Source organism: Mobula hypostoma, chromosome 10 (genome assembly GCF_963921235.1).
Source record: "Mobula hypostoma chromosome 10, sMobHyp1.1, whole genome shotgun sequence".
Classification (NCBI taxonomy): Eukaryota; Metazoa; Chordata; class Chondrichthyes; order Myliobatiformes; family Myliobatidae; genus Mobula; species Mobula hypostoma.
In genome coordinates, this window is record NC_086106.1 from 37,693,558 (window position 1) to 37,720,621 (window position 27,064).

The 27,064-nt window shown below is 44.4% G+C and overlaps 1 protein-coding gene across 2 annotated transcripts in view; it reads right to left on the bottom strand.

Moving 5' to 3' along the window:
* Nucleotides 1-272: 272 nt before the first annotated feature.
* The window catches only part of klc3 (kinesin light chain 3), a 96,394-nt gene continuing 69,602 nt past the window's right edge, over nt 273-27,064 (bottom strand). Inside the window, exons 11-16 of one of the 2 annotated variants that reach the window (XM_063060346.1) lie at nt 25,535-25,602; nt 19,840-19,933; nt 18,038-18,172; nt 11,511-11,641; nt 7,214-7,280; nt 273-3,946 (exon numbers count right to left, since the gene is read on the bottom strand). In XM_063060346.1, coding sequence (XP_062916416.1) covers nt 3,857-3,946; nt 7,214-7,280; nt 11,511-11,641; nt 18,038-18,172; nt 19,840-19,933; nt 25,535-25,602 — 585 coding nt within the window. In that variant the 3' untranslated portion in view covers nt 273-3,856. The remainder of the gene's footprint in view (nt 3,947-7,213; nt 7,281-11,510; nt 11,642-18,037; nt 18,173-19,839; nt 19,934-25,534; nt 25,603-27,064) is intronic. The other variant, XM_063060347.1, reaches the window with a different exon arrangement.

The following is a 27,064-nucleotide window of genomic DNA, read 5'->3' on the forward strand; positions in this document are numbered from 1 at the left end:
CTGCACCCTTGCAAAGCTCCCACATTCACAGAAGGTACATTAAACATAGTGAACGAACAATCCAATCAACGTCAGTGAGTCTGCTGGCTGTAAGCAGTGTGTCAAGAGTTCTAATCTACTTTGAACAGGTATCAAGGCTCTGTGGAAAAAATAGTTGCAGGTTAAAGCCTCACAGGCAACACGTTGCTAAGGAAGGATTATTTAGTCTGATCTGGCCGGTTTCATCTACTGTGTGATACAGATCATAGGCACCAACCAAAGACCCTCCTGTCAGAACAAGCTTCCACTTTCACCTCACAGAAATCCGAAGAAAATATCTCAATTATACCATTTTATTTAAAATGCAAACAATAAATAACAGTAAAATCACACAGTTTTCAGTAGAATTTGGTAGTGTTCAGAACACAACAACAATTAATCAGAAACCTGCTAATGGCAGAGTCTGCTGGGTGGGAGTTTTCCAGATGCTGTTCCACAAGTGTAGAAACTGTTAAGTTTGGCATGAATTTGCATTGAGAACATGGAATTTTCTCTCCAATCCAGCAGACCCTTGCAAACTTTATTGTACAAACTTCCCTTTCTGACCTGAGATGTGTGCTTCCTTTTGCCATCGCCACCTCCCAGTGTTTTCCTCAAAGTGCCACAATTCCTTGCGCCCGATGTGGGTAACATCCCAATCTTCTGGAGGAACTTTGCAGGAGAAAATGATGACAATTCCTTCCCTGCCCTAAAGATGCTGTTCGACCTGCTGAATTCCTCCAGCAGATCGTGTGTTCCAGATTCCAGCATCTGCAATCTCATGGGTAACATCCCGTTGCCAGTAGGTCCTGGCTTTGGCTTTCTGCTCTGTTCTGACAGAACATCAGCTGGGCAGATGCTTGACTGACTTTACCATGGACTAAACCTTTTTTGGTCAAAAGTTCAGTGGTCTCTCCTGCCTGACCAATGTCAGAGGTACCTCCTCATCTGACCTGTGTCAGAGGTAAACCTAGCCCCCTCCTCACTGTACCTTTGATGGTAGGTCTTCCTCATGACACCCCTCACATGCAATGAGAGAACCCTATTCATGACCTATGACAGGGACACCTCACTTGACCTACATGGTCACTGCAGCAATGCCACATTCCTGCAGCCTAGGCCTGAGTGATCTCTGGAAGACAGGGGAAAATGCTTTCAGTGATGCCCTGCCTGTGTGGGGAAGCTCCCTGCCCTGTCCCCCGGAAACACTAAACAAAGCCACTGACAGCAAAATGCTGTCGATGTCAGAAACCTGAAATATTTACAGAATGTCATTTGGATTTTCCACTTGAGGGCCGTGTATTCAAAAGGGGGTTCAATAGATAAAGGAACCAAGGAATTTGGGGTTGGTGCAGAAAGGGGCACTGAGGTAAAGAAATAGCTATGATGACACTGAGGAGTGGAGCAAACAAAATGGGTGAAATGTCTCACCCTGGTTCTATTCCTGATTCAATATTTTCCATATTCCTGGTCTCCACCCTGTCACAAACTTTCTCTTTTGGTTTCTCCACCACCTTCCCATCTCCATGGAATCTGAAAACTGCTCTGTTTCCAACTTTTCCCAGTTCTGTTACCACCACTTCCCACACCACACGTGCTGCTTGACCTGCTAAGTATTACCAGCAGTTCCTGCTTCCATTTCCTCCATCACATCACCTCTATAGAAGAAAACATAAGACTAATTGTTACATTTAAGTGGTATCACCATACCAATTGAGATCACAAACATACACAAGGCAGACACAGACTATTGACCTAGAAACCCAGGTGGTGTATTGCCAGGATTATGTCCACCCCACTGAGAAAGTTGTGTCTTTAAAAGACTGGGGTTACGTCAAAGGGGTTAGGATAGAATGCATTTGGTAAGGGGAGCAGCTGGAAATGAACAGAAGTGCTGAATGGAAATGCAACAGGGAGGTAAAAGTGTCTGGAGGTCAGACCGAATGGACAAAGTACCCTCCTGTACTACTATCTACACAGTCACAGGACAATACAATACCGTGACAGGAGGAAGTCATATGGCTGCTGCGTCTGTGAATGGAAATTATTTGATGGGTCAATGCTGCAAAGGGAAGACCTGTTCACTTCATTTGGCATAGTCATACAGAGAGAGAAGTGGGGGTGTGGGGAGGTGAGGAGATTTGGGATGGGAGATGGAGTGGGGAGTCTGGGGAAGGGGAGGAGGGAGAGGGTGAGGGTGATGAATGGGGACGAGGTGGGGAGTGTGGGAATGAGAGCACAATTGGTGGAAGACAGACAGAGAGAAGGGAGGCAGATGGAAGGATGGTGTGATAAGGAAACAGGTTGAAAGAGGGGGTGAAAGTTAAAGCAATATGGTGAAAATCGAGAGAGAAATGATTAGGCAGAAAGAATGATGGAGAGAAACTGAGGGAGTTCACATTAGAGGGTCTAATGAAGAGAGAGACACATGGTCAGAGTGGAGTGAGATGACCAACACCAGAGTTTTGTGAGATGAACAGAGTGGGGGTACGCCTGTAGAAATGTAATTTTCTAGATTGCACAGAGGTTGCAAGGGTTCTCAGGTCAATCACTTGGAGAGGGACATTATGTTACTGAGTAATGTCTGACCAGGACAGCACAGCAAGATGAGGCACTGTCTGAAGGCCGATAAATAGCTCTAACTAGATCTGATTGTCCTCAAGACAGAGGCAATGTGGATGGTCGCCATGAACTGGGAACAGGACAGTGTTTCAACGAGGGACAGTACTCTGTATTAACAGGTACTGCACAGATTACTCTGTAGAAAGACCATACAGGGGGATAAATTCCTCAAGCACAATCCCGGCATGATCATCTTGCCCTCTCTCCCTTGAAGTCCCTGTAATTTGAACTTCCTCTGGTTCTCTCACTATCACTCTGTCTATCTCATTTCACTCTCTCATTTAGCCCTATCCGTGACTTCCCTCCTGCACGGCCTTGCTCTAGATTCAATGGAGACACTGGGATCTCCCCACCACAGAAGGGATTTGGAGAAAAATATGTAGCGGGATTGATGTTGAGTCCAGCTGGAATGGAGGGCTGGAGGAGGATACTGCGGAGTGTAAATATTGAATGACTCCACCTTGTGCTGCGAAATACCAATAAAAGGCTCACATTGATTGCCGACTAGGTTCAGGTTAACTGTACAGAGAAGGGAAGGTGGGCGATGGGATGGAATACATCTTAAACAATGATGGTCATTTGATCACCTATCCAAGCTCTCTCCTGCTATTTCATACTCAAAGTTGTGGACATAACGGTCCACAGTGAGAGAGGAAGGAAAAGGATGTTGACTTGGTGTACACCAGAGACAGTAACAGGTGGTCAGTTTGACTGTTGTAAGTACCATGGAGACACACAGAAGAGCTATACCACAAACTTTCTGGGATTGCCTTAAAGAATGAATTGGGATTGGCTGCACCTTATACCTGGAATCTCAGACCCTGCAGGAAATGGGAGTGTGAGAGTTTGTGTGTGTGTGTGAGCGTGTGTGTGTATGAGAGTGTGAGAGTGTATGTGTGAGTGTGAGTATATGTGTGAGTGTGTGTGTGTATATGTGTGTGAGTGTGAGAGTCTGTGTGTGTGAGTATATGTGTGAGTGTGTGTGTATATGTGTGTGAGTGTGAGAGTCTGTGTGTGTGAGTATACGTGTGTGAGTGTGTGTGTGTATGTATGTGCGTGAGAGAGAGTGTGAGTCTGTGTGTGTGTGTGTGTGTGTGGTGTGTGTGTGTGTGAGTGTGTGTGAGTGTGTGTGTCTGTTTGTGTGTGCGTGCGTGTTGATTGATGACTGTAGGCTCCCCAATAACTGCAATGCATCGAGGTGCCATGTCCATGTCCTTCAGCTGGATTCTGTCAGAGAGCCACGGCGAGTCAGGTTGCTGTGGCTGTTGCTCAGAGTCCGCGACTCGGTCAGGCCACTGGTGGGGCGCTGGGAAAGGAGGAGAAAGGAGAGACAATCAGTGTCCCTGAAATTCCTCAGAGGATAACCTTCGATAGTTGGGTGGGGGTGGGACACCACAGAAGAAAAACACAAAATGCTGGAGCAGGTCAACAAGTCAGGAAGCATCTATTGAGTGAAATGAACAACTGACGTTTCTGATGGTCTTGGCCTGAAACTTATTAGATGCTTATTTCCCTCCTTAGATGCTGCCTGATCTACTGAGTTCCTCAGCATTTTGTGTGGGTTGCTACAGGTTTCCAGCAACTGCAGAATCTCTTGTAATACTACAGAAGATTCCTCCTTGTGTCCTACACCAAGGCAAGAACACCGACCAATCATCAATATCCGATAGAAATTCCCAGTTAGTGTTAATTTTTTTATTTTAATTTAGTCTCATTAATGATAGATACTTATGACTCTATGAGTCTGAAGACAGTGAAGCATTGAATTCTAAACCTGCTAAGAAGCAGAAACTACTGAAAGTGCGTCAATACAATGTTACATACCTGGAGTATAATTTTACTCCATTCTCGTCAGATCAGCAACACCCCATGTATCTTATTTGTAATACTGTACTGTCTAATGAAGCCACGAAACCATCAAGATTGCAGGAACACTTCCGTAAAAGACACCCTGAAAAGGCTACTTATGGTATTACTCAGTTCTAGAAGGTGAAAACAGCGTTGCACACTCATCATTTGCCAAGAAAGCCAAAAATGACCTTGATAGTGGCCTCATTGCTTCTTATAACATTTCCAAAATAATAGCAAAGTGTGGAAAATCTTACATAATTGGTGATGGATTAATAATGCCTGTTGTATCAGAAGTGCTCGCCGTTGTTCTCAAAATTGATACCAGTATTTTAAAATCAATTTCTCTGAGTAATACCTCTGTAGCTCGTCGTATTGACAAGATGAGTGAAGACATTGAGTATCAACTATGCACAGAGCTACAAAAAAACTGAATTTGGGATACAACTGTCCAAGAAAATGAGGCATTGCTAATGGCATATATACAGTTTATCAAAAACGTAGAAGTTCATGAAAAGATTCTTTTTTGTAAAAAATATCGACGGAGAATCAATCTACAATGAGCTCAAAACCTATATTGAGGATAAATGTATTGCCATTAGGAACATGATTTCCTGTGCAACAGATGGAGCACCATATATGACAGGTTGCCATGCTGGTTTAGAGGCATTTATGAAAAAAGGGACTCCGAGTCCATTTATCCACTATCAACAAAATTAAAGCTCATCATTAAATAGCAGAATATTTTGCTAGTTATGCCAAGATAACGAAGAATTTGAATACTTGCTTCTTCAGATTGAAGAGCGTTGGCTGTCAAAAGGCTGCTGCTTAAAATGTTTCTTCGATCTTTTTGACACTGTGGTTGAATTTTTACTCAATGTCGACAAGAGCTTGGGAAATGAGATTGAACTTGGAGATGTGGTATACCTAGTTGATCTGTATGACAAAATGAACATTCTAAATATGAAACATCAGGGTGACAATTTCAATTGAATCCAGGCAAAAGCTGCAGTGTCCACTTTTATTGGAAAATTGGGAAAACATTGGAAGAAGAGTATTCTCATGGTTTCCCTGCATGGAAAGTAAGGCACCCTCTTTCACAGACAGTGATTTGCAAGAGTACTGCTTACGCCTGCAGTTACTGAAGAAGGATTTTCAGAATCGATTCAAGGATTTGAACGATCTGGAAATTCCAGACTGCCTAATTAACCAATTTCTTTGCAAGGTGGAAGAACAGGAAGAGAGCTTGCAAGAAGAAATTATTTAAATTCAGACAGATGAAGCAAAAATGCTTTTAAAAAATGTCGGCTTTTCTAGTATGTGGCTACACTGTCATACAACATTTCCCGGTCTTTGGAAAAGAGCCAAACTACTCTTCATTGCATTTCCAACCTCCTACCTTGTTGAAAGAGGCTTCAGTGCAGTGAACCACATACTCATAAAAAACAGAAACCACTTGGATATTGTTACACGTGGGGACTTAAGGCTTTTGCTATCACAACTTGAACCAGATATTATACCTTTTGTTAAAAACCATCAAGCTCAAGGATCAAATTGATATTGAAGCTGCTGTATAGCTCCTGCCAGGTACTTGGTCCAGGTTAATTGGAGGAGTTATTGCTAATACTCTGTAACATCAAACACCCGATGTTATGACAAAAGGGAGAAAAGCAACACAAGAGACAGCAGATACTGTGACCTGCAGCAACACACAAAGCACTAGAGGAACTCAGTGGGCCAGGCAGCATCTGTAGAGGGAATGGACAGTCAATGCTTCGGGTCGAGACCCTAGAACTGAAATATCGAACGTCCACTTGCCTCCACAGATGCCTGACCTGCTGAGTTGCTCCAGTACTTTGTGTGCTGCACCTGATTTAAGGGAATCTGGTGGTGGCAATCAGCCTGGTAGATCCTGTTTAATTTAAACAGTGGAGCAATACTTCCTTGGCCTGACCCTCTGTCCCACGTCTCCCCACCCCTCACTGATACTCTCTCTCCTCACTGGCTGATGACTGACCATGTACACATCCCAAACCCTTCACTCCCTTTAACTTCAGCCAATACACACTGGGTTCAAGAGGGTGAAGGCTTTAGGACGGCTACATGGCAGTGAGGAGATACTTTTGAGCATACTGTTTGAGACACATTGCACACAGCCTCCCGAGTCTCAGCGTCAGGCCCCTCAAGGCCGATTTCCACTGCCCTGGTGTGCAATGCCAGCTTATATGCCTTTTCCAGGCACCAGGACTTTTGTGACGCAAGATCTAGCAGGTGAGGCAGCAGATGATGGAATCTGGAACAAAAAAAAAATCCTACAAGAAATCAGAAGATCAGTCAGCATCTGTGGAGGGAAAGGGCATAACATTATTCCTGGTGAGACCTGCATCAGGATGAAGAAGGAAGAGGAAATCTGACAGATTGAGGCTGGTAGGTGATAGGTGAAAGTAGATTGGGAATGAGCCTCTGTCCTATCTACGCACTTTTCTAATCTCATTCCATCTGCCCACCACCCCATCTCCACCTGCTTCCACCCATCATCATGGTGTCTCTATCCCATCCCTATTCCAGCATCCCGACGTACACCATCCACCTTTCCTTTCCCCCCTCGATCCTGATGCAGGGTCCCAATGCGAAACATGGACTTGTGTCTTCTGCTGCCACAGAAGCTGCTTGAGCTTCTGAATTTTTCCAGTGTTCTGTTTTCTGACAAAGAGGAACAGACTACCTGAAAAGTGTCTCCAGAAATCCTGCTGCCCACATTCAGGACATTCAGAGAGTTTGCTCGCTTCATCCTGCAAGAGAAAGAGCAACAGGATTTTCAGATTTTATTACGCTCCGTTGCACATTCAATGCTGGACATCCCATGATAGGAGGCTTTGGAGAAGGTGCAATATAGAAAGGTTAGAGCCATAGAGTCAGAAAAGTACAGCACAGAAACAGTCCCATCAGCCCATCCCAGGGCATTTAAACTGCTTACTCCCACTGATCTGCACTAAGACCACTGCCCTCCATATCCATCCAACCCATCCATGTAACTATCCAGACTTCCCTTAAACACTGAAGTCAGGCTCGCATGCACCACTTGCATTGGTAGCTCGTTCCACACTCTCATGACTCTCTGAGTGAAGAAGTCTCCCCTCATGTTCCCCTTAAACTTCTCACCTTTCACCCTTAACCAATGACATCTAGTTGTAGTCCCACTCAATCTCAGTGGGAAAGCCTGTTTGCACTTACCCGATCTATATCCCTCAAAATATTGTATACCTCTATCAAATCTCCTCTCATTCTTCTACATTCCAAGAAATAAAGTCCTAACCTATTCAATCTTCCATATAAGTCAGGTTCTCCAGACCTGAGAATATCCTTGTAAATTTTATCTGCACTCTTTCAACCTTGTTTATATCTTTCCTGTAGGTAGGTGACCAAATCTACACACAATACTCCAAATTAGCCCTCACCAACGTCTTCTACAACTTCAACAAAACATCCCATCTCCTGTTTTGATTTATGAAGGACAATGTGCCAAAAGCTTTCTTTATGATTCTAACAACCTGTGATGCCACTTTCAATGAATTATGGACCTGTATTCCCAGATCCCTTTGCTCCTCTGCGCTCCTCACTGCCCCACTATTCACTGTGTAAGACCTACACTGGTTGGTCCTACTGAAATGCAAAACCTCACACTTGTCTGCATTGAATTCCATCTGCCCATTTTTCCAGCTGGTCCAGATCTCTGCAAGTCATGATAGTCTTCCTCACTCTCCACTACAACTCCAATTTTGGCATCATCTGCAAACTTGTTGATCCAGTTGATCACATTATCATCCAGATCATTGACATAGATGGCAAATGACAATGGCCCAGCACCGATTGCTGCGGAACTCCACTAGTCACAGGCCTCTAGTCAGAAAAGAAACCACCTACTACCACTCTCTGGCTTCTCCCACAAAGCCAATGTCTCATCCAATTTACTATCTTATCTTGAATGCCTAGTGACTGGATCACTGATGTGAGACCTCGTGAAATGCCTTGCTAAAGTCCATGTGGACAACACCCACTAACTTCATCAACTTACCTGGTAACTTCCTCAAAAAACTCTGTAAGATTGGTTAGACTCGACCTACCATGCACAAAGCGGAAACCATGCTGACTATCCTTAATACCTGAGAATACCTTCCAATAACTTTCTCACTACTGATATCAGGCTCACTGGCCTATACTTTCCTGGTTTATTTTTAGCACCTTTCTTAAACAGCGGAACAACACTTGCTATCGTCCAATCCTCCTGCATGTCACCTGCCACTAAGGACGACTTTAATATCTCTGTGGAGGCACATTGTAGGGAGGGTGCAGAGGCTGTGCAGAGGGTACATTACAGGGAGGATGCAGAGGCTTTGGAGAGGGCACATTATAGGAAGGATCTTGAGGCTTTGGAGAGAGTGCATTATAGGATGGTTGTGGAAGCTTTGGAGAGGGCACATTATAGGAGGATGTGGAGGCTTTGGAGAGAGCACATTACGGGAAGGTTGTGGAGGCTCTGGAGTGGGTACAGGAAAGGTTTACCAGGATGCTGCCTGGATTAGAAGGCATGTGAGAGGTTGGACAAACTAGGTTTGTTTCACAAGAGGCTGAGGACAGACTTGATAGAGGTTTATAAAATTATGAAAGGCTTAGATGGAGAAGAGCTGCCTTGTTGAGATGTCTATACTGGTAACCATTCATTTAAAGTAAGAGGTATGAAGGTCAAAGGAGATGTGTGGGGCAAATTTTCTCTTGTATGGAGTGGTGGGTGCCAGAGGTGGTGGAGAAGGCAGATACGATAAAGGTGTTTATGAGCCTCTTAGACAGGCACATGGATATGCAGAGAATGGAGGGTTATGGGCCATGTGCAGGCAGAAGGGATTAGTGTAGTGACACATCATTAGTTCAGCACAACATCCCGGGCCAGAGAACCCTGTGTTGCACTGTTCTGTGTTCAGCCTCTGGAGCGAGTTGCCAAAGTGGTCCCACAATATTTATTTGAGATCTTCCAGCATCACAGGGGCAGCAGTTCTGGATGACACTACTCTGTAACTGTTTAAATCATCCCCACCTCCTTGATGGGTATGGCTCCCAGGGGCTGTGGGGCAAATAGCGTTAAGATCAGTCAACACACACATAACGCTGGAGGAACTCAGCAGGCTAGGCAGCATCTATTGAAAAAAATACAGTCGATGTCTTGGGCCAAGACCCTTCTTCCAGCATTTCCAGCATCTGCAGATTTACTCTTGCTTAAGATCAATTGACTTCAGTACAGTTGAGAGGCCGAATGGTCTCCTCCTGTTTCCATTAATGTAATATACAGTTTGCCGGTCTACTTTCGGGACAACGATTCACTAGGACAGAATGGTGTCAGGAAGGCACATGGTATTGTCAAGGGCTAACAAATAATCTGCTGAGAGAACTGAGCAGATTGAGCAGCATCTGTGGGGGGAAGAAATTGTCAGCATGTCAGGCCATTATTTTCTCATTTCTGCATTCTGGGAGAAGATACAGGAGTCTGAAAGCCTGAAGGTTGATTCAAGAATAGCTACAGTGGTGCTAGAAAGCTTGTGAACCCTGTGGGATCTTCTCTACTGCTGCATAAATATGATCTAAAATGTGATCAGATCTTCACACAAGTTCTAAAACTACATAAGGACAACCCAATTAAATAAATAACACTGACAACATCAGGTCAGTGGGAGTAGGCAGTTTAGATGGTCTGGCGCAGAGTAGAAGGGCTGTATCTGTGCTGCACTTTTCTATGACTCTATGACAGTAAACAATCTTGAAAGAGTGCTTGTTGTACGCTAGTTGATTATCAACAGTACGCACTGTGAAGTAGTGATTCTGGGATGTTCTGAAAGGGTCACGATTGCTATCATTGGTTGGTGGAGAGAATAACCAGGTTTAAATCTACGTGAGGGATCAGGTTTTACTTTCAGCTTTTGGATAACTAGCGAAGAAGGGGAGTTGTGGCTCAGGTCACATCAAGATTGGGCAGTGTGGCTGAGGGGTCAGATGACCCACTCCTGCTTCCATTTTCTTGTGTTCTTACGTGACGAGATTATGATAAACTCTGACAGAGATTAGAAAAACAAATGGTCAGATGGAGCGACAACAATTTGAATTTATAATGGAGATATGACATGTCTGCCCACAGCCTCCTCCACTGCCAGGTCAAGACTAAACAGAATCTAATATTCCACTTCAAGCACTCTCCAACCTGGTGATATGAATATCAAATTCTCATACTTCTGGTAACTGCCCCACTCCATCCTTTTTCCCCTTTATCTCTCTTCCTGACCCCCATCACCCTCTCTCTCCCTCTCTATTTGCTCATCACTGCACACTCTTCCCACTGGTTTCCTTCCCCACCTCCCTTCCTTTATTGTTGGCTCCACCTTCCTCTCTTATCAGATTCCATCATCTTCAGACCTCTGTCACTTTCAACTCTCATTTCAACTTCTGAGCCATTGCCATTCTCCTCACCTCCAACTGACTATCACCTCTCCCTCACTTGGACCCACCCATCACCCGTCAGATCTTGTTTCACCCCTCGATCTTTCCAGTCCAGATGTAGGGTTTCTACCCTGAAGAATCGAGACTGTCCATATCCCTCCACCGATGCTGCCTGACCTGCTGAGCTCATCCAGCACCTTGTATGTTCTACTTCAATTTAAATGGTGCCTTAAGGTAACAAATGTCCCAAAATCCCTCACAAGGGCACCACTAAACTAAAATATTGTGTGGATGTGCAAAGATCTAGGGCCCACCAGACGTGAACTTAAGGGGGTTGTCACCCAGAAAGCTGAAGGAATGATTAGCAATTGTGGGACATAAAAGACTTTAGCCAGCAGTGATGGAGCAGAGACACAAGAGGTCATTCGGCTTGGAAGTGAATGGGAAAGAAGGGGGGCTTTAGCATGAGGAGTTCAGAGTCTATGGGTTGCAGGTGAGAGAGACCCTCCCAAGTCACCCGGCACCGGTGCGCTCTGTACCCGAGCATTTTTGGCCGTGCATCCTGTGCCGTGACACCTTTTAGCTTTCGGACAAGTTTCTCACTGCTTCTCCGGATGGAGTCGCGTAGTTTGGTGAAGGAGCCACTGCGTTTCAAACTGCCAAGGGTGTCCTGCAATAGAGGAGAAAATTGTACAACTTTAAAAGAGCTGGGATTTGCAATGTGTTAAGCAACACAACCTCAAGCAAAAACAGATTAACTGAAACAAAATATTTTGTTACTGAAAGCATACAAATCCTTCAAGGAAAGGCTGCACCTAGGCTGTAAACAAGTTAATAGCTTCTGTCATTGAATCATATTCCCAAGGTGTTACAAACTTATTTGGTTAATAAATTAGAAGTCAAAACAGTTGAAACCTGATGCATATGACTGAGGGTTAACGAGCTGCTTGCTACATGGTTTCTCAAAGAAATATCCAGCAATTTATTCATTATATCCTCAGTCAGAGGGAAGTGGCTACACTGGCCCACTGTAGTTTTTAGGTATGCTTTATCCTCGCTCAGTCACTGGCAGTAGGACTCACATCAGTATCCAAACAGAAGAGGCACAAAATTTGATATTCAACCTTTCCCCACCATACCACATCACAACAAGAGACTATTAGTCACGAGCAGAGAATGAAAAGAGAAACATGCTACATAGTCTTCATTTGAGGGGCTGGTGTTAGTATCAGGATGGTTTCTGCAACGAAGAGACTGAAAAAAAAGAGAAGAGATGGGTTAATGCAGCCGGAGAAAGACTGGAACATTAGATTAACAGTGTCCACTTTGTGGTCAGTCTAGCAGTTCAAGCAGAGCTCATGTTAAATGTCGAGTCTTTGTTAATATTCTACCACTCTGACTTACAAGAGTACAGTAAGTGAGACAAAGTTGGGCAATAGTTGCCCCCATCAGTTAACTGAAGTCTCCCATGGATATTTGACTGTATTCAGCCTCTGACCTTCCTGCAGCTACTGGACCACAGCATAGCTCCTCTAACCCATTACATCAGACATTTCATATAGAATAGTTAGGTGCACAGTGACAGTCCCTCTTCCTTTTCCTACCAAACAGTCTCAGGACACATACAACATCTGATTAGAGTAAAACTGTTTTGCATTTCAGTCCTCTATATCAATATGGTGTGTTAATCAATGTGATTGATCAATTAGTCCTGAATTAGGAATGTGGAACATACGTGGAACATTATGGCACAGCACAGGCCTTTTGTCCCATGATGTTGTACCAACCTGTTCCAATCGATCTATCTCTTCCCTCTGACATAGCATCCATTTTCTTTACATCCGTGTTCCTACCTAAGAGTCTCTTAAATGTATCCACCTCTGCCACCATTCCACACACCCGTCACTCTCTGTGTAAAAAATCTACCTCTGACATCCCACTATTCTTTCCTCCAGTCACCTTAAACATATACCACCTCATATTAGCCATTTCCACCCTGGGCAAAAAGTCAATGGCTGTCCACTCTATCTATACCTCTTATCACCTTGTACACATCTAACAAGAGCCATTAAGGAACTTGATGATCTTCCAGTGGAAGGAGATGTCTAAAAGCTAATGCTCTCGACAGACACATTCTGGAATGCAGGAAGGAGGACAGGTTGAGGGTTGCACTGAAGCTTGATGCAGAACCCCTGTGGGGAGGGAGCAGAGACTGGGATGTCCCACCATTGGATACTGAAGCTGGGCCCTATAGCATAGCCTCTCTAACACCTGAATGGTTTAACGTTTAAGAGTGAAACAGTAGTAATGTCAACATGTGGTGTTAGGCCCATTGTTGTCACCTATATACAGTTTTATATCATGGAGTCATGCCCACAGAAACTGGTGAGTTACCCATTCAGGGGTGAAGAATATTGAATTCTAATGGAGACTGTCTGTGGAGCAGCCTCATATTGTATCTCACACCTGCCTGCAAGCTACTAATCTGTAACTGCAGACCATTTGTTTATCAGCAATGCCCAAAGTGAACATTGCCTTCAAGAATTTTAAACTTTCTGGAGGCATAGGGAATTTTCACCTATGGGGAACTACAACAATTACCTGCTTCTTTCCCTTGCAAACCCATTGCAGCATGTAACTCTCATTTTTAAAAGAAAGCTAAACAACATGTTAAGTTTAGACCATAAGATATAGGAGCAGAATTAGGCCATTCGGCCCATCATTTTATCATGGCTGATTTATTATTCCCTCCCCATTCTCCTGACTTCTCCCCGCAACCTTTCACACACTGACTTATCAAGAATCTATCAACATCCGAATATCAAATATACTCAATGACTTGGCGTCTACAGCTATTTGGCTGAAGAAATTCCTCTTCAATTCTGTTCCAAAGAGACAACCTTCTATTCTGAGCCTGTGCCCTCTGATCTGAGACTCCTCCACTACAGGAAATAACCTCTCCACTTCTACCTATATTCCATAGGTTTCAATGTGATCTCCCTTTATTCTTCCAAACTCCAAAGCCATCAAATGCTCCTCATACATTAACCCTTTCTTTCCTGGGATCATTCTTGTGACCCTCCTCTGGATCGTCTCCAAAGCCATCACAAAACTGCTCACTATTTTCCAAGTGCAGTCTGACCAAAGCTTCAATATTATATCCTTGCTTTATATTCTATTCCTCTCACTGAATGTATTCATAAACACCAAGGTGCTTTTTCTGATTATTCACTTCTCTCTCAGTCCTGATCTTCCCTCTAGTCAGTAACTTGCCTTCTAACTTTCTTCTTATTTGGCTTTCCTGCCAGATAAATGGTTGCATAGTTGTTAAATTGCTGGACTAGCAGTCAGAGTCCAGAATAATAATAAAGAGATAGGAATTTAAATCCCATCTTGGCTGTTAAAGGTATTTAAATTAAGGGATTAAATAAACCAAAAGTTTAGTGTGAGTATATGGTTAGTACAAAAGTACAAAAATCAGGTGAGGATTAAGCATCAACTTAACTTGTCACACGTACCTCGAAACATACAGTGAAGTGTGTTGTTTGCAGCAAATCAATGAAAATTAGGCTGGTAGTCACAAGAGTCACTATGCTTCCAATACCAACATAGCATGTCCACAACTAACTAATCCTAATGGTATGTCTTTGAAACGTGGCAGGAAACTGGAGCACCCAGGGAAAACTCACACCGTCACGAGGAGAACATACAAACTCCTTACAGAACCGTGGCGGGAATCAAACCTAGATCAGTGATTGCTGGCTTGTAAAGCGATTGTGCTAACCACTAGGCTATGTTTCTGCCCAATCAGAAAAACACACTAGGTTCACTACTATCATTTCCCAGGGAAGGAGACCCACAAATTTTATCCAATGGGTCCTCTGTGACTCCAGATGCAAAGTGATTGACTCTTTAGTGCTTTTGCAGTTCTGGAGACAATATGAATGGGCAGTAAATGCTGGCATGGATAAAGGAGGAGTAAAGTAGAAGTTGGTAAATGTGCACTGTAGTGAGATCAGTGGGAACAGGGATAGGAATAAGGACTGGTGTGGAGCAGCATGCACAAGTAACAACTTATGTTCCCTATTTCCACTCTCCACTCTTTCACATGCAGGAAAATTTCCATTGCTGCTTCCAATGTTTCATCTGTGCTGCCCACACTCATAGCATGCAAAACTTTGGGCACCCCTGGTCAAAATTTCTGTTACTGTGAATAGTTAAGTGAGTAGATGATGAACTGATCTCCAAAAGTCATAAAGTTAAAGATGAAACATTCTTTTCAACATCTTAAGTAAGATTAGTGTATTATTTTTGTTTTGTACATTTTTAGAGTGAAAAAAAAGCAAAGGAGCACCTTGCAAAAGTTTAGGCACCCCAAGAGATTTGAGCTCTCAGATAACTTTTACCAAGGTCTCAGACCTTAATTAGCTTGTTAGAGCTATGGCTTGTTCACAGTCATTGTTAGGAACGGCCAGGTGATGCAAATTTCAAAGCTTTATAAATACCCTGACTACTCAAACCTTGTCCCAACAAACAGCAGCCATGGGCTCCTCTAAGCAGCTGCCTAGCACTCTGAAAATTAAAATAAATGATGCCCACAAAGCAGAAGGCTATAAGAAGATAGCAAAGCGTTTTCAGGCAGCCATTTCCTCAGTTCGTAATGTGATTAAGAAATGGCAGTTAACAGGAACGGTGGAGGTCAAGTTGAAGTCTGGAAGACCAAGAAAACTTTCTGAGAGAACTGCTTATAGGATTGCTAGAAAGGTAAATCAAAACCCCTGTTTGACTGCAAAATACCTTCAGGAAGATTTAGCAGACTCTGGAGTGGTGGTGCACTGTCCTACTGTGCAGTGACACCTGCACAAACATGACCTTCATGGAAGAGTCATTAGAAGAAAAACTTTCCTGCGTCCTCACCACAAAATTCAGTGTCAGAAGTTTGCAAAGGAAGATCTAAACAAGCCTGATGCATTTTAGAAACAAGTCCTGTGGACTGATGAAGTTGAAATAGAACTTTTAGGTCGCAATGAGCAAAGATATATTTGGAGAAAAAAGGGTGCAGAATTTCATGAAGAGAACACCTCTCCAATTGTTAAGCACGGGGTGGATCGATCATGCTTTGGGCTTGTGTTGCAGCCAGTGACACGGGGAACATTTCACTGGTAGAGGGAAGAATGATTTCAATTAAATACCAGCAAATTCTGGAAGCAAACATCACAGTGTCTGTAAAAAAAGCCGAAGATGAAAAGAGGACGGCTTCTACAACAGGATAATGATCCTAAGCACACCTCAAAATCCACAACGGACTACCTCAAGAGGCGCAAGCTGAAGGTTTTGCCATGGCCCTCACAGCCCCCCGACCTAAACATCATCGAAAATCTGTGGATAGACCTTAAAAGAGCAGTGCATGGAAGACAGCCCAAGAATCTCATAGAACTAGAAGCCTTTTGCAAGGAAGAATGGGTGAAAATCCCCCAAACAAGAATTGAAAGACTCTTAGCTGGCTACAGAAAGTGTTTACAAGCTGTGATACTTGCCAAAGGGGGTGTTACTAAGTACTGACCATGCAGGGTGCCCAAACTTTTGCTTCAGGCCCTTTTCCTTTTTTCTTATTTTGAAACTGTAAAAGATGGAAATAAAAAAGTAATCTTGCTTAAAATATTAAAGAAATGTGTCATCTTTAACTTTATGCCTTTTGGAAATCAGGTCATCTTTTACTCGTTTAGCTATTCACAGTAACAGAAATTTTGACCAGGGGTGCCCAAACTTTTGCATGCCACTGTATGTACTTCTGAACTCAAATCACATTCTGCTCTCCAGTCTCCACTTTTCCCCCATGGCTGAGGCTTCTGCAAAGAGCTTGGTTTTGTGGACAGTATATATTTCCTATCAAAAAGTCTTTAAAGTTAACGTTTTGTCCCAAATCAAACTTACTCCCACATGTGGAACATCTAACATACCATCTATGGGGACAGATAAACCTGCAGGTCTTTCAGGTTCCTCCCTGGACAGAAATTTCATCAAGGCTTCTTTGATGATTTTGATTTACCCTGTAACTTCATCTAGATTAGCTTTATTTGTCACATACACATTGGACCCCACAGTGAAATGTACCATTTGTGTCAAGTCAAATTAGCGAGGATATAGCTGGGTAGCCATGCAAGAATTGCCACCACAACATGCCAAAAACTCATTAAACCGAACCTACATGTCTTTGGAATGTGGGAGGAAACCAGAGCACATGGAGGAAACCCACATGGTCACAATGTACAAACTCCTCATAGACAGAGGCAAGAATTGAACCCTGATCTTACAGCTGGCACTGTAATAGCGTAAAGCGAACTGCTACACCACTGTGCCATCAGTATTCTTTTTGCTTCCCTTATCTTCTCAAAGATAGCATTATTGTATCCTGCACAACTGAATTGCTCACTTGTTCTGCATCCATCATGCAGAACTAAAAATATTCATTGACATTTGGATGGGTGAATGGTTACATGGATAGGGAAAGGCTTAGAATATAGGACTAACTTGGCAGATTGGTCAGCATGAACAAGTGGGCCAGACATGTGGACAGGTGCGTGGATAAGGAAAGGTTTAGAATATGGGACTAACTTGGCACTTTGGTCAGCATGGACAAGCTGGGCCAAACAACCTTTTCCAGTGCTGTTTGACTCTATAACAATCTGTCATATTTCCACTGTTCCCTACCTACACTTCAACTCCTCTCCACAACCCATAAGACCATCCCATAAGGCGAAGGAGCAGAATTAGGCTACTCGGCCCATCATTCAATATAGCTGATTTATTCTCCCTCTCAACCCCATGCACCTGTTTCTGCCTGTAACCTTTGATGACCTTAGTAGTCAATAACCTCTCAACCTCCACTTTAAATAAACCCAATGACTTGGCCTCCAGAGATTCACCACCCTCTGGCTAAAGAAATTCTTCCTCATCTCTGTTCTAATGGGATGAGTTTATGAGTTTACGGCCATAAGCATTGGGTCACCAGGTCTGTTTATTCATTGCACTATCCAGCATTTTGGTGAACTGATGGTGTACTTACCCGGCTCCACTCAACTCCCATACTCACTTCCTCATAACCATCTGGACCATTCGCAAAGATAACTGCACCAGCATCCAGGTAGATGCAAGTATAGGGTTGTTTACAGGGGGCTGTGTCGAGGAAGGTGTCAGCTACCTACAGAGAAATGAACACAGAGTAAGTTAACAACAGCCGAGCCCCAGAACAAGTGTTACAGTGGCTGTTCAGGGTGGCACAGTGGTGTAGATGGTGGAGCTACTGCATCACAGCTTCAGTGATCTTTGGTGCTGTCCGTGTGGAGTTTGCAGGTTTTCTTTACTTGTTCTCTGCTATCCTTCCACATCCCAGTGACATGTGGGTTTTAGGATAGATTAAAGATTAGCTTTATTTGTCATATGTACATTGAAATATACAGTGAAATGGTTTGGTTTGTCCTGTTTTCGGTGATATCACTCCGGAGAAACATTGTATCATTTCTTAATGCATGTATGCATTTCTAAATGACAATAAAAAAGGACTGAGCATTCTCATGATCTAAAATGCTCTTTTCCCCGTATTAAGGAGAGAGAGAGAGAGCCTGTGGTATGTTGAATTACCGGGTGAACGAGTAGTCTTTAGGGTACTGCAAGTCTGTGTCTTTGCTGCACATTTGAGAGCTTGGTGGGGGGAGCCAATGCTTTTTTTGCTGGTGGGAGAGGGGGGTCGTTGCTTTGCTGCTGCTTGTGCATGGGAGGGGAGAGATGTGGGGGGGCTTTGAGGTTCTAACATTTAACTACCATTCATTCTTTGGGGCACCCCTCTGCTTTCGTGGATGTTTGTGAAGAAAAAGAATTTCAGGATGTATATTGTATACATTTCTCAGACATTAAATGCACCTATTGAAACCTATTAAAATCAAATCAGTGAGGATTGTGCTGGTCAGCTTGTATGAGTTGCCACGCTTCCAGCACCAACATAGCATGTCCACAACTCACTGACCTTAACTGTACGTCGTTTAGAATGTGGTGGTCACAGGGAGGATGGATAAATTCCACACTGATAGCATCCAAGGTCACAAGTGAATTGGGGTCACTGGAGCTCCAAGATATCAGCTCCACCAGTAGTACCACTGTGCTAAATAGACTGAGACTATAGTCCCTAGAGTTCAAAAAACTGAGGGGATGTCACAATGAAACATACAAAACTCAAGGGTTTGAGAGATGGGATACAGGAAGGAGGTTTTTCCAAGTAGAGGATGTTAAGAGCTGGAGCAGAGCCTCAGAATAAAAGGTAGGACTGAAATGAGATGTTTCATTCAGATGGTGATGAACATAGTAAAACACTTTCATCTACGTACTTTTTATTATGCTGTTTACATTGTAAATTCCTGTTGATATTTATGTATTTATGCACATTTCATTGCATATCCATACTTTAACCTCTAATTTTATTTTTTATATAATTCTTTATAATTATTGAACATTGTTTTTTTGTTGCATTTCACATCTTGACCAACACACCATGGCAAATTCCTGACACATGTAAATACACAGGGTGAATAAAGTCGATCCTTGATGACATTTGGAGGGCTATGGAGGTTCGGTCATTGTTCATTCAAATCAAAGATCAATACATGAAGTGGATCGAGGGATATGAGGATATTAATAAACAGTAGCGTGTGGGTGGAAGATTAGCCGTATTCTAAATAAAGAGTAGAGAAGATCCCAACTGCTTACCCTTGCTGCTATTTCTTATGCTTTTATTTGGAGGTGTGGTATTACAGAACAGAATTTTTGAACCAAAGAGTCAAATGAAGGCTAAGGTGTGATATAGTGACAGTTTACCTTTGGTAAGTGATATGCTGTCTTTTTGATGGTGGCAGTCTCTTCCTGTCTCAGCTGTAGAGTTCTATTGGTGTCTGCAAGTCCCGCTCTATCACTGAAAAGGGCAGATTCTGTCAATGTTTTAGATCTTGCTTCTAGTTAAGAAAACAAAAGTCATTATTAGTATGCATTTTTAATCTATATTAGCTAACCACACATCCAAGGACCGTGGAAGCCAACTGGTCCAATATACATCCGGCTCACCTCGGATTGAAGTATCTCATTTGCTCTTACCCAACCAACCTTTGAGTTTTTACTCGAATTCTTTCCAAAAGCTGACACGGCATCTGCTTCCAGGCAGCATCTCCCAGATCACAACAATCTGCTTGTCCCCTGCTCGCCCTTGTGGTCAAATTCCTTCAATATGTGTCCCTGGTGTCAGACTCTCCAATTTCTCACCACCTACTGTATATTTACAGCCCTTATAGGCAAACTTATCCTTAAAAGCCAAGAACACCATTCTACAAACCTGCCCCACTGTCCAACAGCGGATGTCCCGCACCAATAAATTCTCAGTTATTTTAGTAATTTTGTCACTTCTGAATAGATTGCCACCAGCTGCAATTGTGGCCAGTTGCAGCAGAACAAAGAAATGTGTAAAGAGTTCAGTGCTTCCCTGCAGTGAGATTCCATAGAACAGGGCTGGTTACATCTGGGGTGGCTGTTACAGCACAAAAACAGGCCCTTCAGCCCATCTAGTCCATGCTGAACTATTATTCTGCTTAGTCTCATCTACCTGCCCCTGGACCATAGGCCTCCATATCCCTCTCTTCCACGTTTCTACCCAAATTCTTCTCAACTGTTAAAATTGAACCCGCATCCACTACTGGTGCTGGCAACTCGTTCCACATTCTCATCACCCTCTGAATGACAAAGTTCCCCTTATGTTCCCTTAAGACATTTCACCTTTCACCCTTAACACATGACCTCACATTCTAATCTCACCCAACCTCAGTGGAGAAACAAAGCCTGATTACATTTACCCCTCATCATTTTGTATACCTTTATCAAATCACCTCTCATTCTCCTATGCTCTAGGGAACAAAGTCCTAACCTATTCAATATTTCCCTATAACTCAGGTCCTCAAATTCCAGCTATATCCTTGTAAATTTTCTCTGCTCCCTTTCCATCTTACTGATATTGTTCATGTCAGAATCAAAAGGGAATTGTCTGCAGCATTGCACATGGACCTGCATGGGCCTGTGAGTTGCAGTTGTTCAGTTGGCCTGTCCCATTTAAAGGACACAGCTCTGAGGAGTCAAATAACAAGCAGATCCTAGAAGTGAGGTAAGGATTCACTGCTGAGGGATGTACTAGTTGACTGCAAGCTGTTTGCAAATCACCTGCTCGGGGAAAAATCAGATGATCCAGATCAAAATTAAAAGCAGAACATGGCAGACATATGGAGTGCATTATATGTGTGCTAGATATCATCTAAGGACAGGATACTTGCAGATGCACAATATAGAAACATAGAAAATAGGTGCAGGAGTAGGCCATTCAGCCCTTCGAGCCTGCATCGCCATTCAGTATGATCATGGCTGATCATCCAACTCAGAACCCTGTACCAGCCTTCCTTCCCTCCATACCCCCTGATCCCTTTAGCCACAGGACCATATCTAACTCCCTCTTAAATATAGCCAATGAACTGGCCTCAACTGTTTCCTGTGGCAGAGAATTCCACAGATTCACCACTCTCTGTGTGAAGAAGTTTTTCCTAATCTTGGTCCTAAAAGGCTTCCCCTTTATCCTCAAACTGTGACCCCTCGTTCTGGACTTCCCCAACATCGGGAACAATCTTCCTGCATCTAGCCAGCCCAATCCCTTTAGGATTTTATACGTTTCAATAAGATCCCCCCTCAATCTTCTAAATTCCAGAGAGTATAACCCTAGTCGATTCAGTCTTTCATCATATGAAAGTCCTGCCATCCCAGGAATCAATGAACAAACAGTAAGTGAGTGTAATACAGAAAAAAAGTAGTCTTGAATTCCCTTTTCAGCTTGTCCGTTTTCTCTCCTACTAATTCTACAAACGTAACAGGCAGTGCCTCAAGAAGGGGCTCTCACCATCTGGGACATGCAGGTCCACAATTCATGCAAAGTGGTTTCACAGGTAGACAAGGTGATAAAGAAAGCTTCTGGCACATTAGCTTTCGTAAATCAGTGTACTGAGTACAGGAGACGGGTGGGATGTTATGTTGAAGTTGTATAAGACGTTGGTGAGGCCTAATTTGGAGTATCATGTACAGTTTTGGTCACCTACCTACAGGAAAGATGTAAACAAAGTTGAAAGAGTGCTGAGAAAATTTACAAGGATGTTGCCGGGCCTGGAGGACCTGAGTTATAAGGAAAGATTGAATAGGTTAGGACTGTATTCCTTAGAACGCAGAAGATTGAGAGGAGATTTGATAGCAGTATACAAAATTATGAAGGGTATAGATAGTGGGAAAAACCTGTTTGCATTTACACCGAGGTTGGTTGGGACTACACCCAGAGGTCATGGGTTAAGAGTCAAAGGTGAAAAGTATAAGGGGAAATTTCTTCACTCAGAGGGTCATGAGAGTGTGGAATGAGCTGCCAGCACAGGTGATGCATGCTAGTTGAAATTCCACGTTTAAGAGTAGTTTAGATAGGTACATAGGTGGTAGGAGTATGGAGGGCTGAGGTCCCGGTGAAAGTCAATTGGAGTAGGTATTTTAAGTGGTTCTGACGTGGACTAGACATGCTGAAGTGCCTGTTTATGTGCTGTACTTCTCTATGCCACTGGGAAGGAGGTACAGAAGCCTCAAGATCCACATTCAATAATTGAGAACAGCTTCTTCCCCTCTGCCATCAGATTTCTGAAAGATCCATGAACATCAGCTCTTTATTACTTTCTTTTGGCACTATTTATTTTTGTGATTTATAGTAATTGTATCTCATAGCACTGTAGTGCTACCATGCAACAAATTTCACATCACCAGTCAGTGATAATAAATCTGATTCTGATCAGGATTAGAGTCAGGATGATTACCACTCTTAAATCTTGTGAAGTGTGTTGTTTTGTGGCAGTATACTGAAAGTCATAACAATACCAGAAATCACAAAATGAAGAAATAGTGCAGAATTCATTATTTGATAATAGGGGAGGGGGGGGGGGGAACAGGAACACCTAGATCCATACTGGGAGAGAGTAAGATTGAACAGGTTGTGACTGATGGAGGTCAAAGTCTAAGAGGACATCACCTCCAAACTGCTTCAGGCAGTGTCTGAGGTCCAAACACCTTCAGCTGCTTCATCAATGAGTCCCCTTCCACCTGCACAATGCTCAATCCCTCTTGTGAACTCACAGCAACTGAAGCACGTGGAAACACCTGGACAACATTCAGATATGAGCAACGCACACAAAATGCTGAGGAAACTCAGCAGGTCAGGCAGCATCTATGGTGGAGAGTAAACATTCAATGTTTTAGATCGAGACCCTTCATTACTACTGGAAAGGAGGAGGGGCACATGCTAGAAGGTGAGGGAATGGGAGGAGTACAAGCTGGCAGGTGATAGATGAGACCAGGTGAGGGGGAAGGTGGGTCGGGGGGCAGGGGATGAAGAGAGAAACTGGAAGGTGATAGCTGAAGAAGGAATCTGATAGGAAAAAAGAGTGGACTATGGGAGAAAGGGAAGGAGGAGGGGAACCACAGGGAGGTAATGGCCAGCTGAGATGAAGGGGTGAAAGGTGTAGACTCATAGATGCTGGCTGGTTCCTTAAGATTACTATAGCCAGGGGATTATAGTGGAGATAAGCTCCCGTTACCAATTAAATGCTCTCAATGGCATGCGTCTCAAATAGCTTCTGACAACCAAGTCCAGCTCCTGGCCTTCATGTGTGGTTTAGCTACTAAGCCTAGTGGAACTGTTTCTACTGACAGAAGAGGCAAAGGTTACCAGTCACTCTGGGCAGATGGGACTTGAAAGCCATGGTTAGTAGCTTATCCAGGAGAGGGTAAACTCTGATCTCAAACCTCCGCTGCTTTGTGGTTATACCCTCTCATGGGGAAGGCTTCAGGAATATACCATGAGGAAAAATCCAGAGCTGCAGTCCCCAAGGCAGTCCTACACTGAGCTCAACGCTGACTGGCAGCTCCTGCCATGCCACTGGTCCCAAACTGTATAGGTTTCATCTGTTCCTTTAGATTCATCAGCTGCATGGAGAAGGGAGCCTGTTACATGGGCAACAGCTTGCTTTACATGTAAAACTGCCTTGGCTTGCATATCATGCAGACAGCTGAGATGGAACATCATTGGCCAACCCCGACCAACAAAGAGGCCACAAGATGCTGCCCGACTTGCTCCAGCTTCTTGTGTGTGCTGCTCAAGATTCTGAGCATCTGCAGAATCTCTTGTATTTAATATTTAGATAAGGGTTGATGAGTCATGCCACTGGCAAAGGAACAGTATTGTGAGGTCTGGAAGCCCTTCACAATATGTGGATCCTGGATCAGCCTCTATAGTTAGAACCACTGACAGACAACCCTTTAGGAGAACATCAAACTTGACTTGAGTGATTGCATTGCTGAAAATCATGCCTCATATGTCAAGTAATAACCACCTCCAGCAAGAGAGATGGATCAACTTATTCAGTGCCACTAGCAATCCCGAAAACCCGACCATTATCCTGGGATCACCATTGATCAGAAAGTTAACTGGACCAGCTATGTGTGGGTCAGATGATACTGAGTCATTCACCTTCTGACACTCTATTTCTACAGGGCACGGAAACACGATGGACTATTCTCATTTTGCCAGGGTGAGCTTAGCTCCAACGACTGAAGCTTGACACCACTCAGGACAAAACAGTAAGCTTGAGTGACGCCCCTCCACCAGATTCAAGTTCATTAATTTATCAGACATACATCGAAACACACAGTGAAAGGTGTCATTGGTGTTAACCCAAGGATATGCTGGGGGCAGTCTGCAAGTGTTGCCACATACTCTGATACCAACAATGCTTGGTGGCAGCAGTTTGTACATTCTCCTTGTGACTGCGCGGCTTCCTCTGTGTGCCTAGTTTCCTCCCACATTCCAAAAGACGTACGGCTTAGGGTTAGCGAGTTGTGGCTATGCTATGTTGGTATGATTTGACTTGACACAAACAACATACTTTACTGCATGTTTTGAAGTATGTGTGACAAATAAAGCTAACCTAATCTTTTTTAACCAGACAAAATAACAACATCCACCCCTCACCCACCCATCCACTCACAGACACAGACATACCTCCGACTCCAGGATAGGCCACCTCTGGGCCCCCAACTCCTGTCCTTGGACCTGGACTCTCATAGACTCACACCACCTAATCATTCAGTCCATTTAACACTAGCACATCATGACTGCAATGTGCACTGTCCACAGATTGCATTGCTGTTACGTGCCTAGGTTATTCCAACATGAAAATCCATGCTAGGACAAGTGTAGCAGATGCAAGGGAATATCACCCTCTGCAGCTTATACAGATCACGGACTGTCTCAACTTGGAAATATACACCAAGTCTTTTATTGTTGCTATGGCTAAGTCACTGAATACATAGCACTGCAGGAATACCATGGACACTAGTGGTTCAAGGTGCGTTTGTTTTAAAACAAGACTAGTTGATAACAGAAGTGAAAGATAAACAGTACCTGGAGGTGGTGAAGCAGATGGAAGGCTCAATGTGGTCCCAGAGGTTGGCTGCAGGGGGCACTTTGCCCTAAATGCAACAAGAAAAGGAAGGTCCTCTTCAAAGGGTCTCAGAAGCTCATTCACCCTTGGGAACGAGGGGGGAAGAATGAGAGAAAGTGGGGGTGAAGGAAGGGTGCAGAGAGCGTCTGGGAGAGAGTGAGAGAGAGAAAGAGAGCCAGAGGGTGAGGGAAGGAAGGGGATGGAGGGATGGTGAGGGTGAGAAGGGTGGAGAATGGGAGAGAGTGAGAAGAGAGGGAGAGAAGGGGAAGAAATGGGGAGACGGCAGAAGGGGGAGGGGAGTCAGTGGAAGAGACAGGGAGAGGGAGGACGGGGAGGAGGTAGGAGTTGTGGGGGGAGGGGAGGGGGTAGGTGGGAGAGGGACGGGGTTAGTTGGCAGGGGAGGGGGTAAGGGGCAGGGTGTTAAGGTGAGCTAGGTAGGAGGAGAGGAGAGGGGAGAGGTAGAGGGAGAGGGAGGAGAGGGGAGAGAGGGGGGAAGAGGGGGAGAGGGGGGAGGGGGGGAGAGGGGAGAGGGGAGAGAGGGGGGAGAGGGGGAGAGGGGAGAGAGGGGGAGAGGGGGGAGAGGGGGGAGAGGGGGGAGAGGTGGATGGAGAGGTGGAGGGAGAGGGAGGGGGGAAGAGCGGAAGAGATGGGAAGAGGGAGGATGGGGTGGAGTTCGGAGTTGTAGGGGGAAGGGAGGGGGTAGGTGGGAGTGGGAAGGGGGTAGGGGATGGGGATTAGGTGGAAGGGGAGGGGGTAAGGAGGAGGGTGTTAGGGTGAGCTAGGTAGGAGGAGAGGGGAGGGGAAGAGGGAGAAGGAGAAGGGGAGAGGGTGAGGGGAGAGAGAGCTGAGAAGGATGAGAGGGGCAAGAGAGAGAGGTGGGGGGAGAGAGGGGAGAGGGGGAGGGGGGAGAGGGGGAGGGGTGGAGAGGGGGGAGGGGTGGAGAGGGGGGAGAGGGGGAGGGGTGAGAGGGGGGAGAGGAGGTAGATAGGGGGAGGGGTGAGAGGGGGGAGAGGAGGTAGATGGGGGGAGATGAAGGGGGGAGGCGGAGAGGGGAGCTGGAGATGGGGGGGAGACGGAGGGGGACAGAGGGGGAGGGATCGAGGGGTGAGGGGAAAGGGAAGGAGGAAGGAGTGAGGAAGGGGGAGGGGAAGCAAGGGTAAATGGGAAGTAGAGGAAAGGGGCTGGTGTGGGAGTGAGGGAGGGATATTGTGAAATAAAGGTGAGAGTGGGAGGAAGGCAATGTGTAGGTACGTGTAAGGCAGATGTAATAGACAAAGATGTGTGAGATAAATAGAAAACATGAGAGAGCTCGGAGAGTGAGAGAGGATCCTGGAAGGTGAAAGATTGAGGGAATAAAAGCAAACTGACTGCAGTTTGGAGGTTGTTAGCAGAAATCACAAGCAAGTACAATAAAGAGAAATGGAGATCTGAGGCACAAATAGGAAACTCAGTGTTGAATCACTGATGTCTCAGGTACTCACCAAGTACCC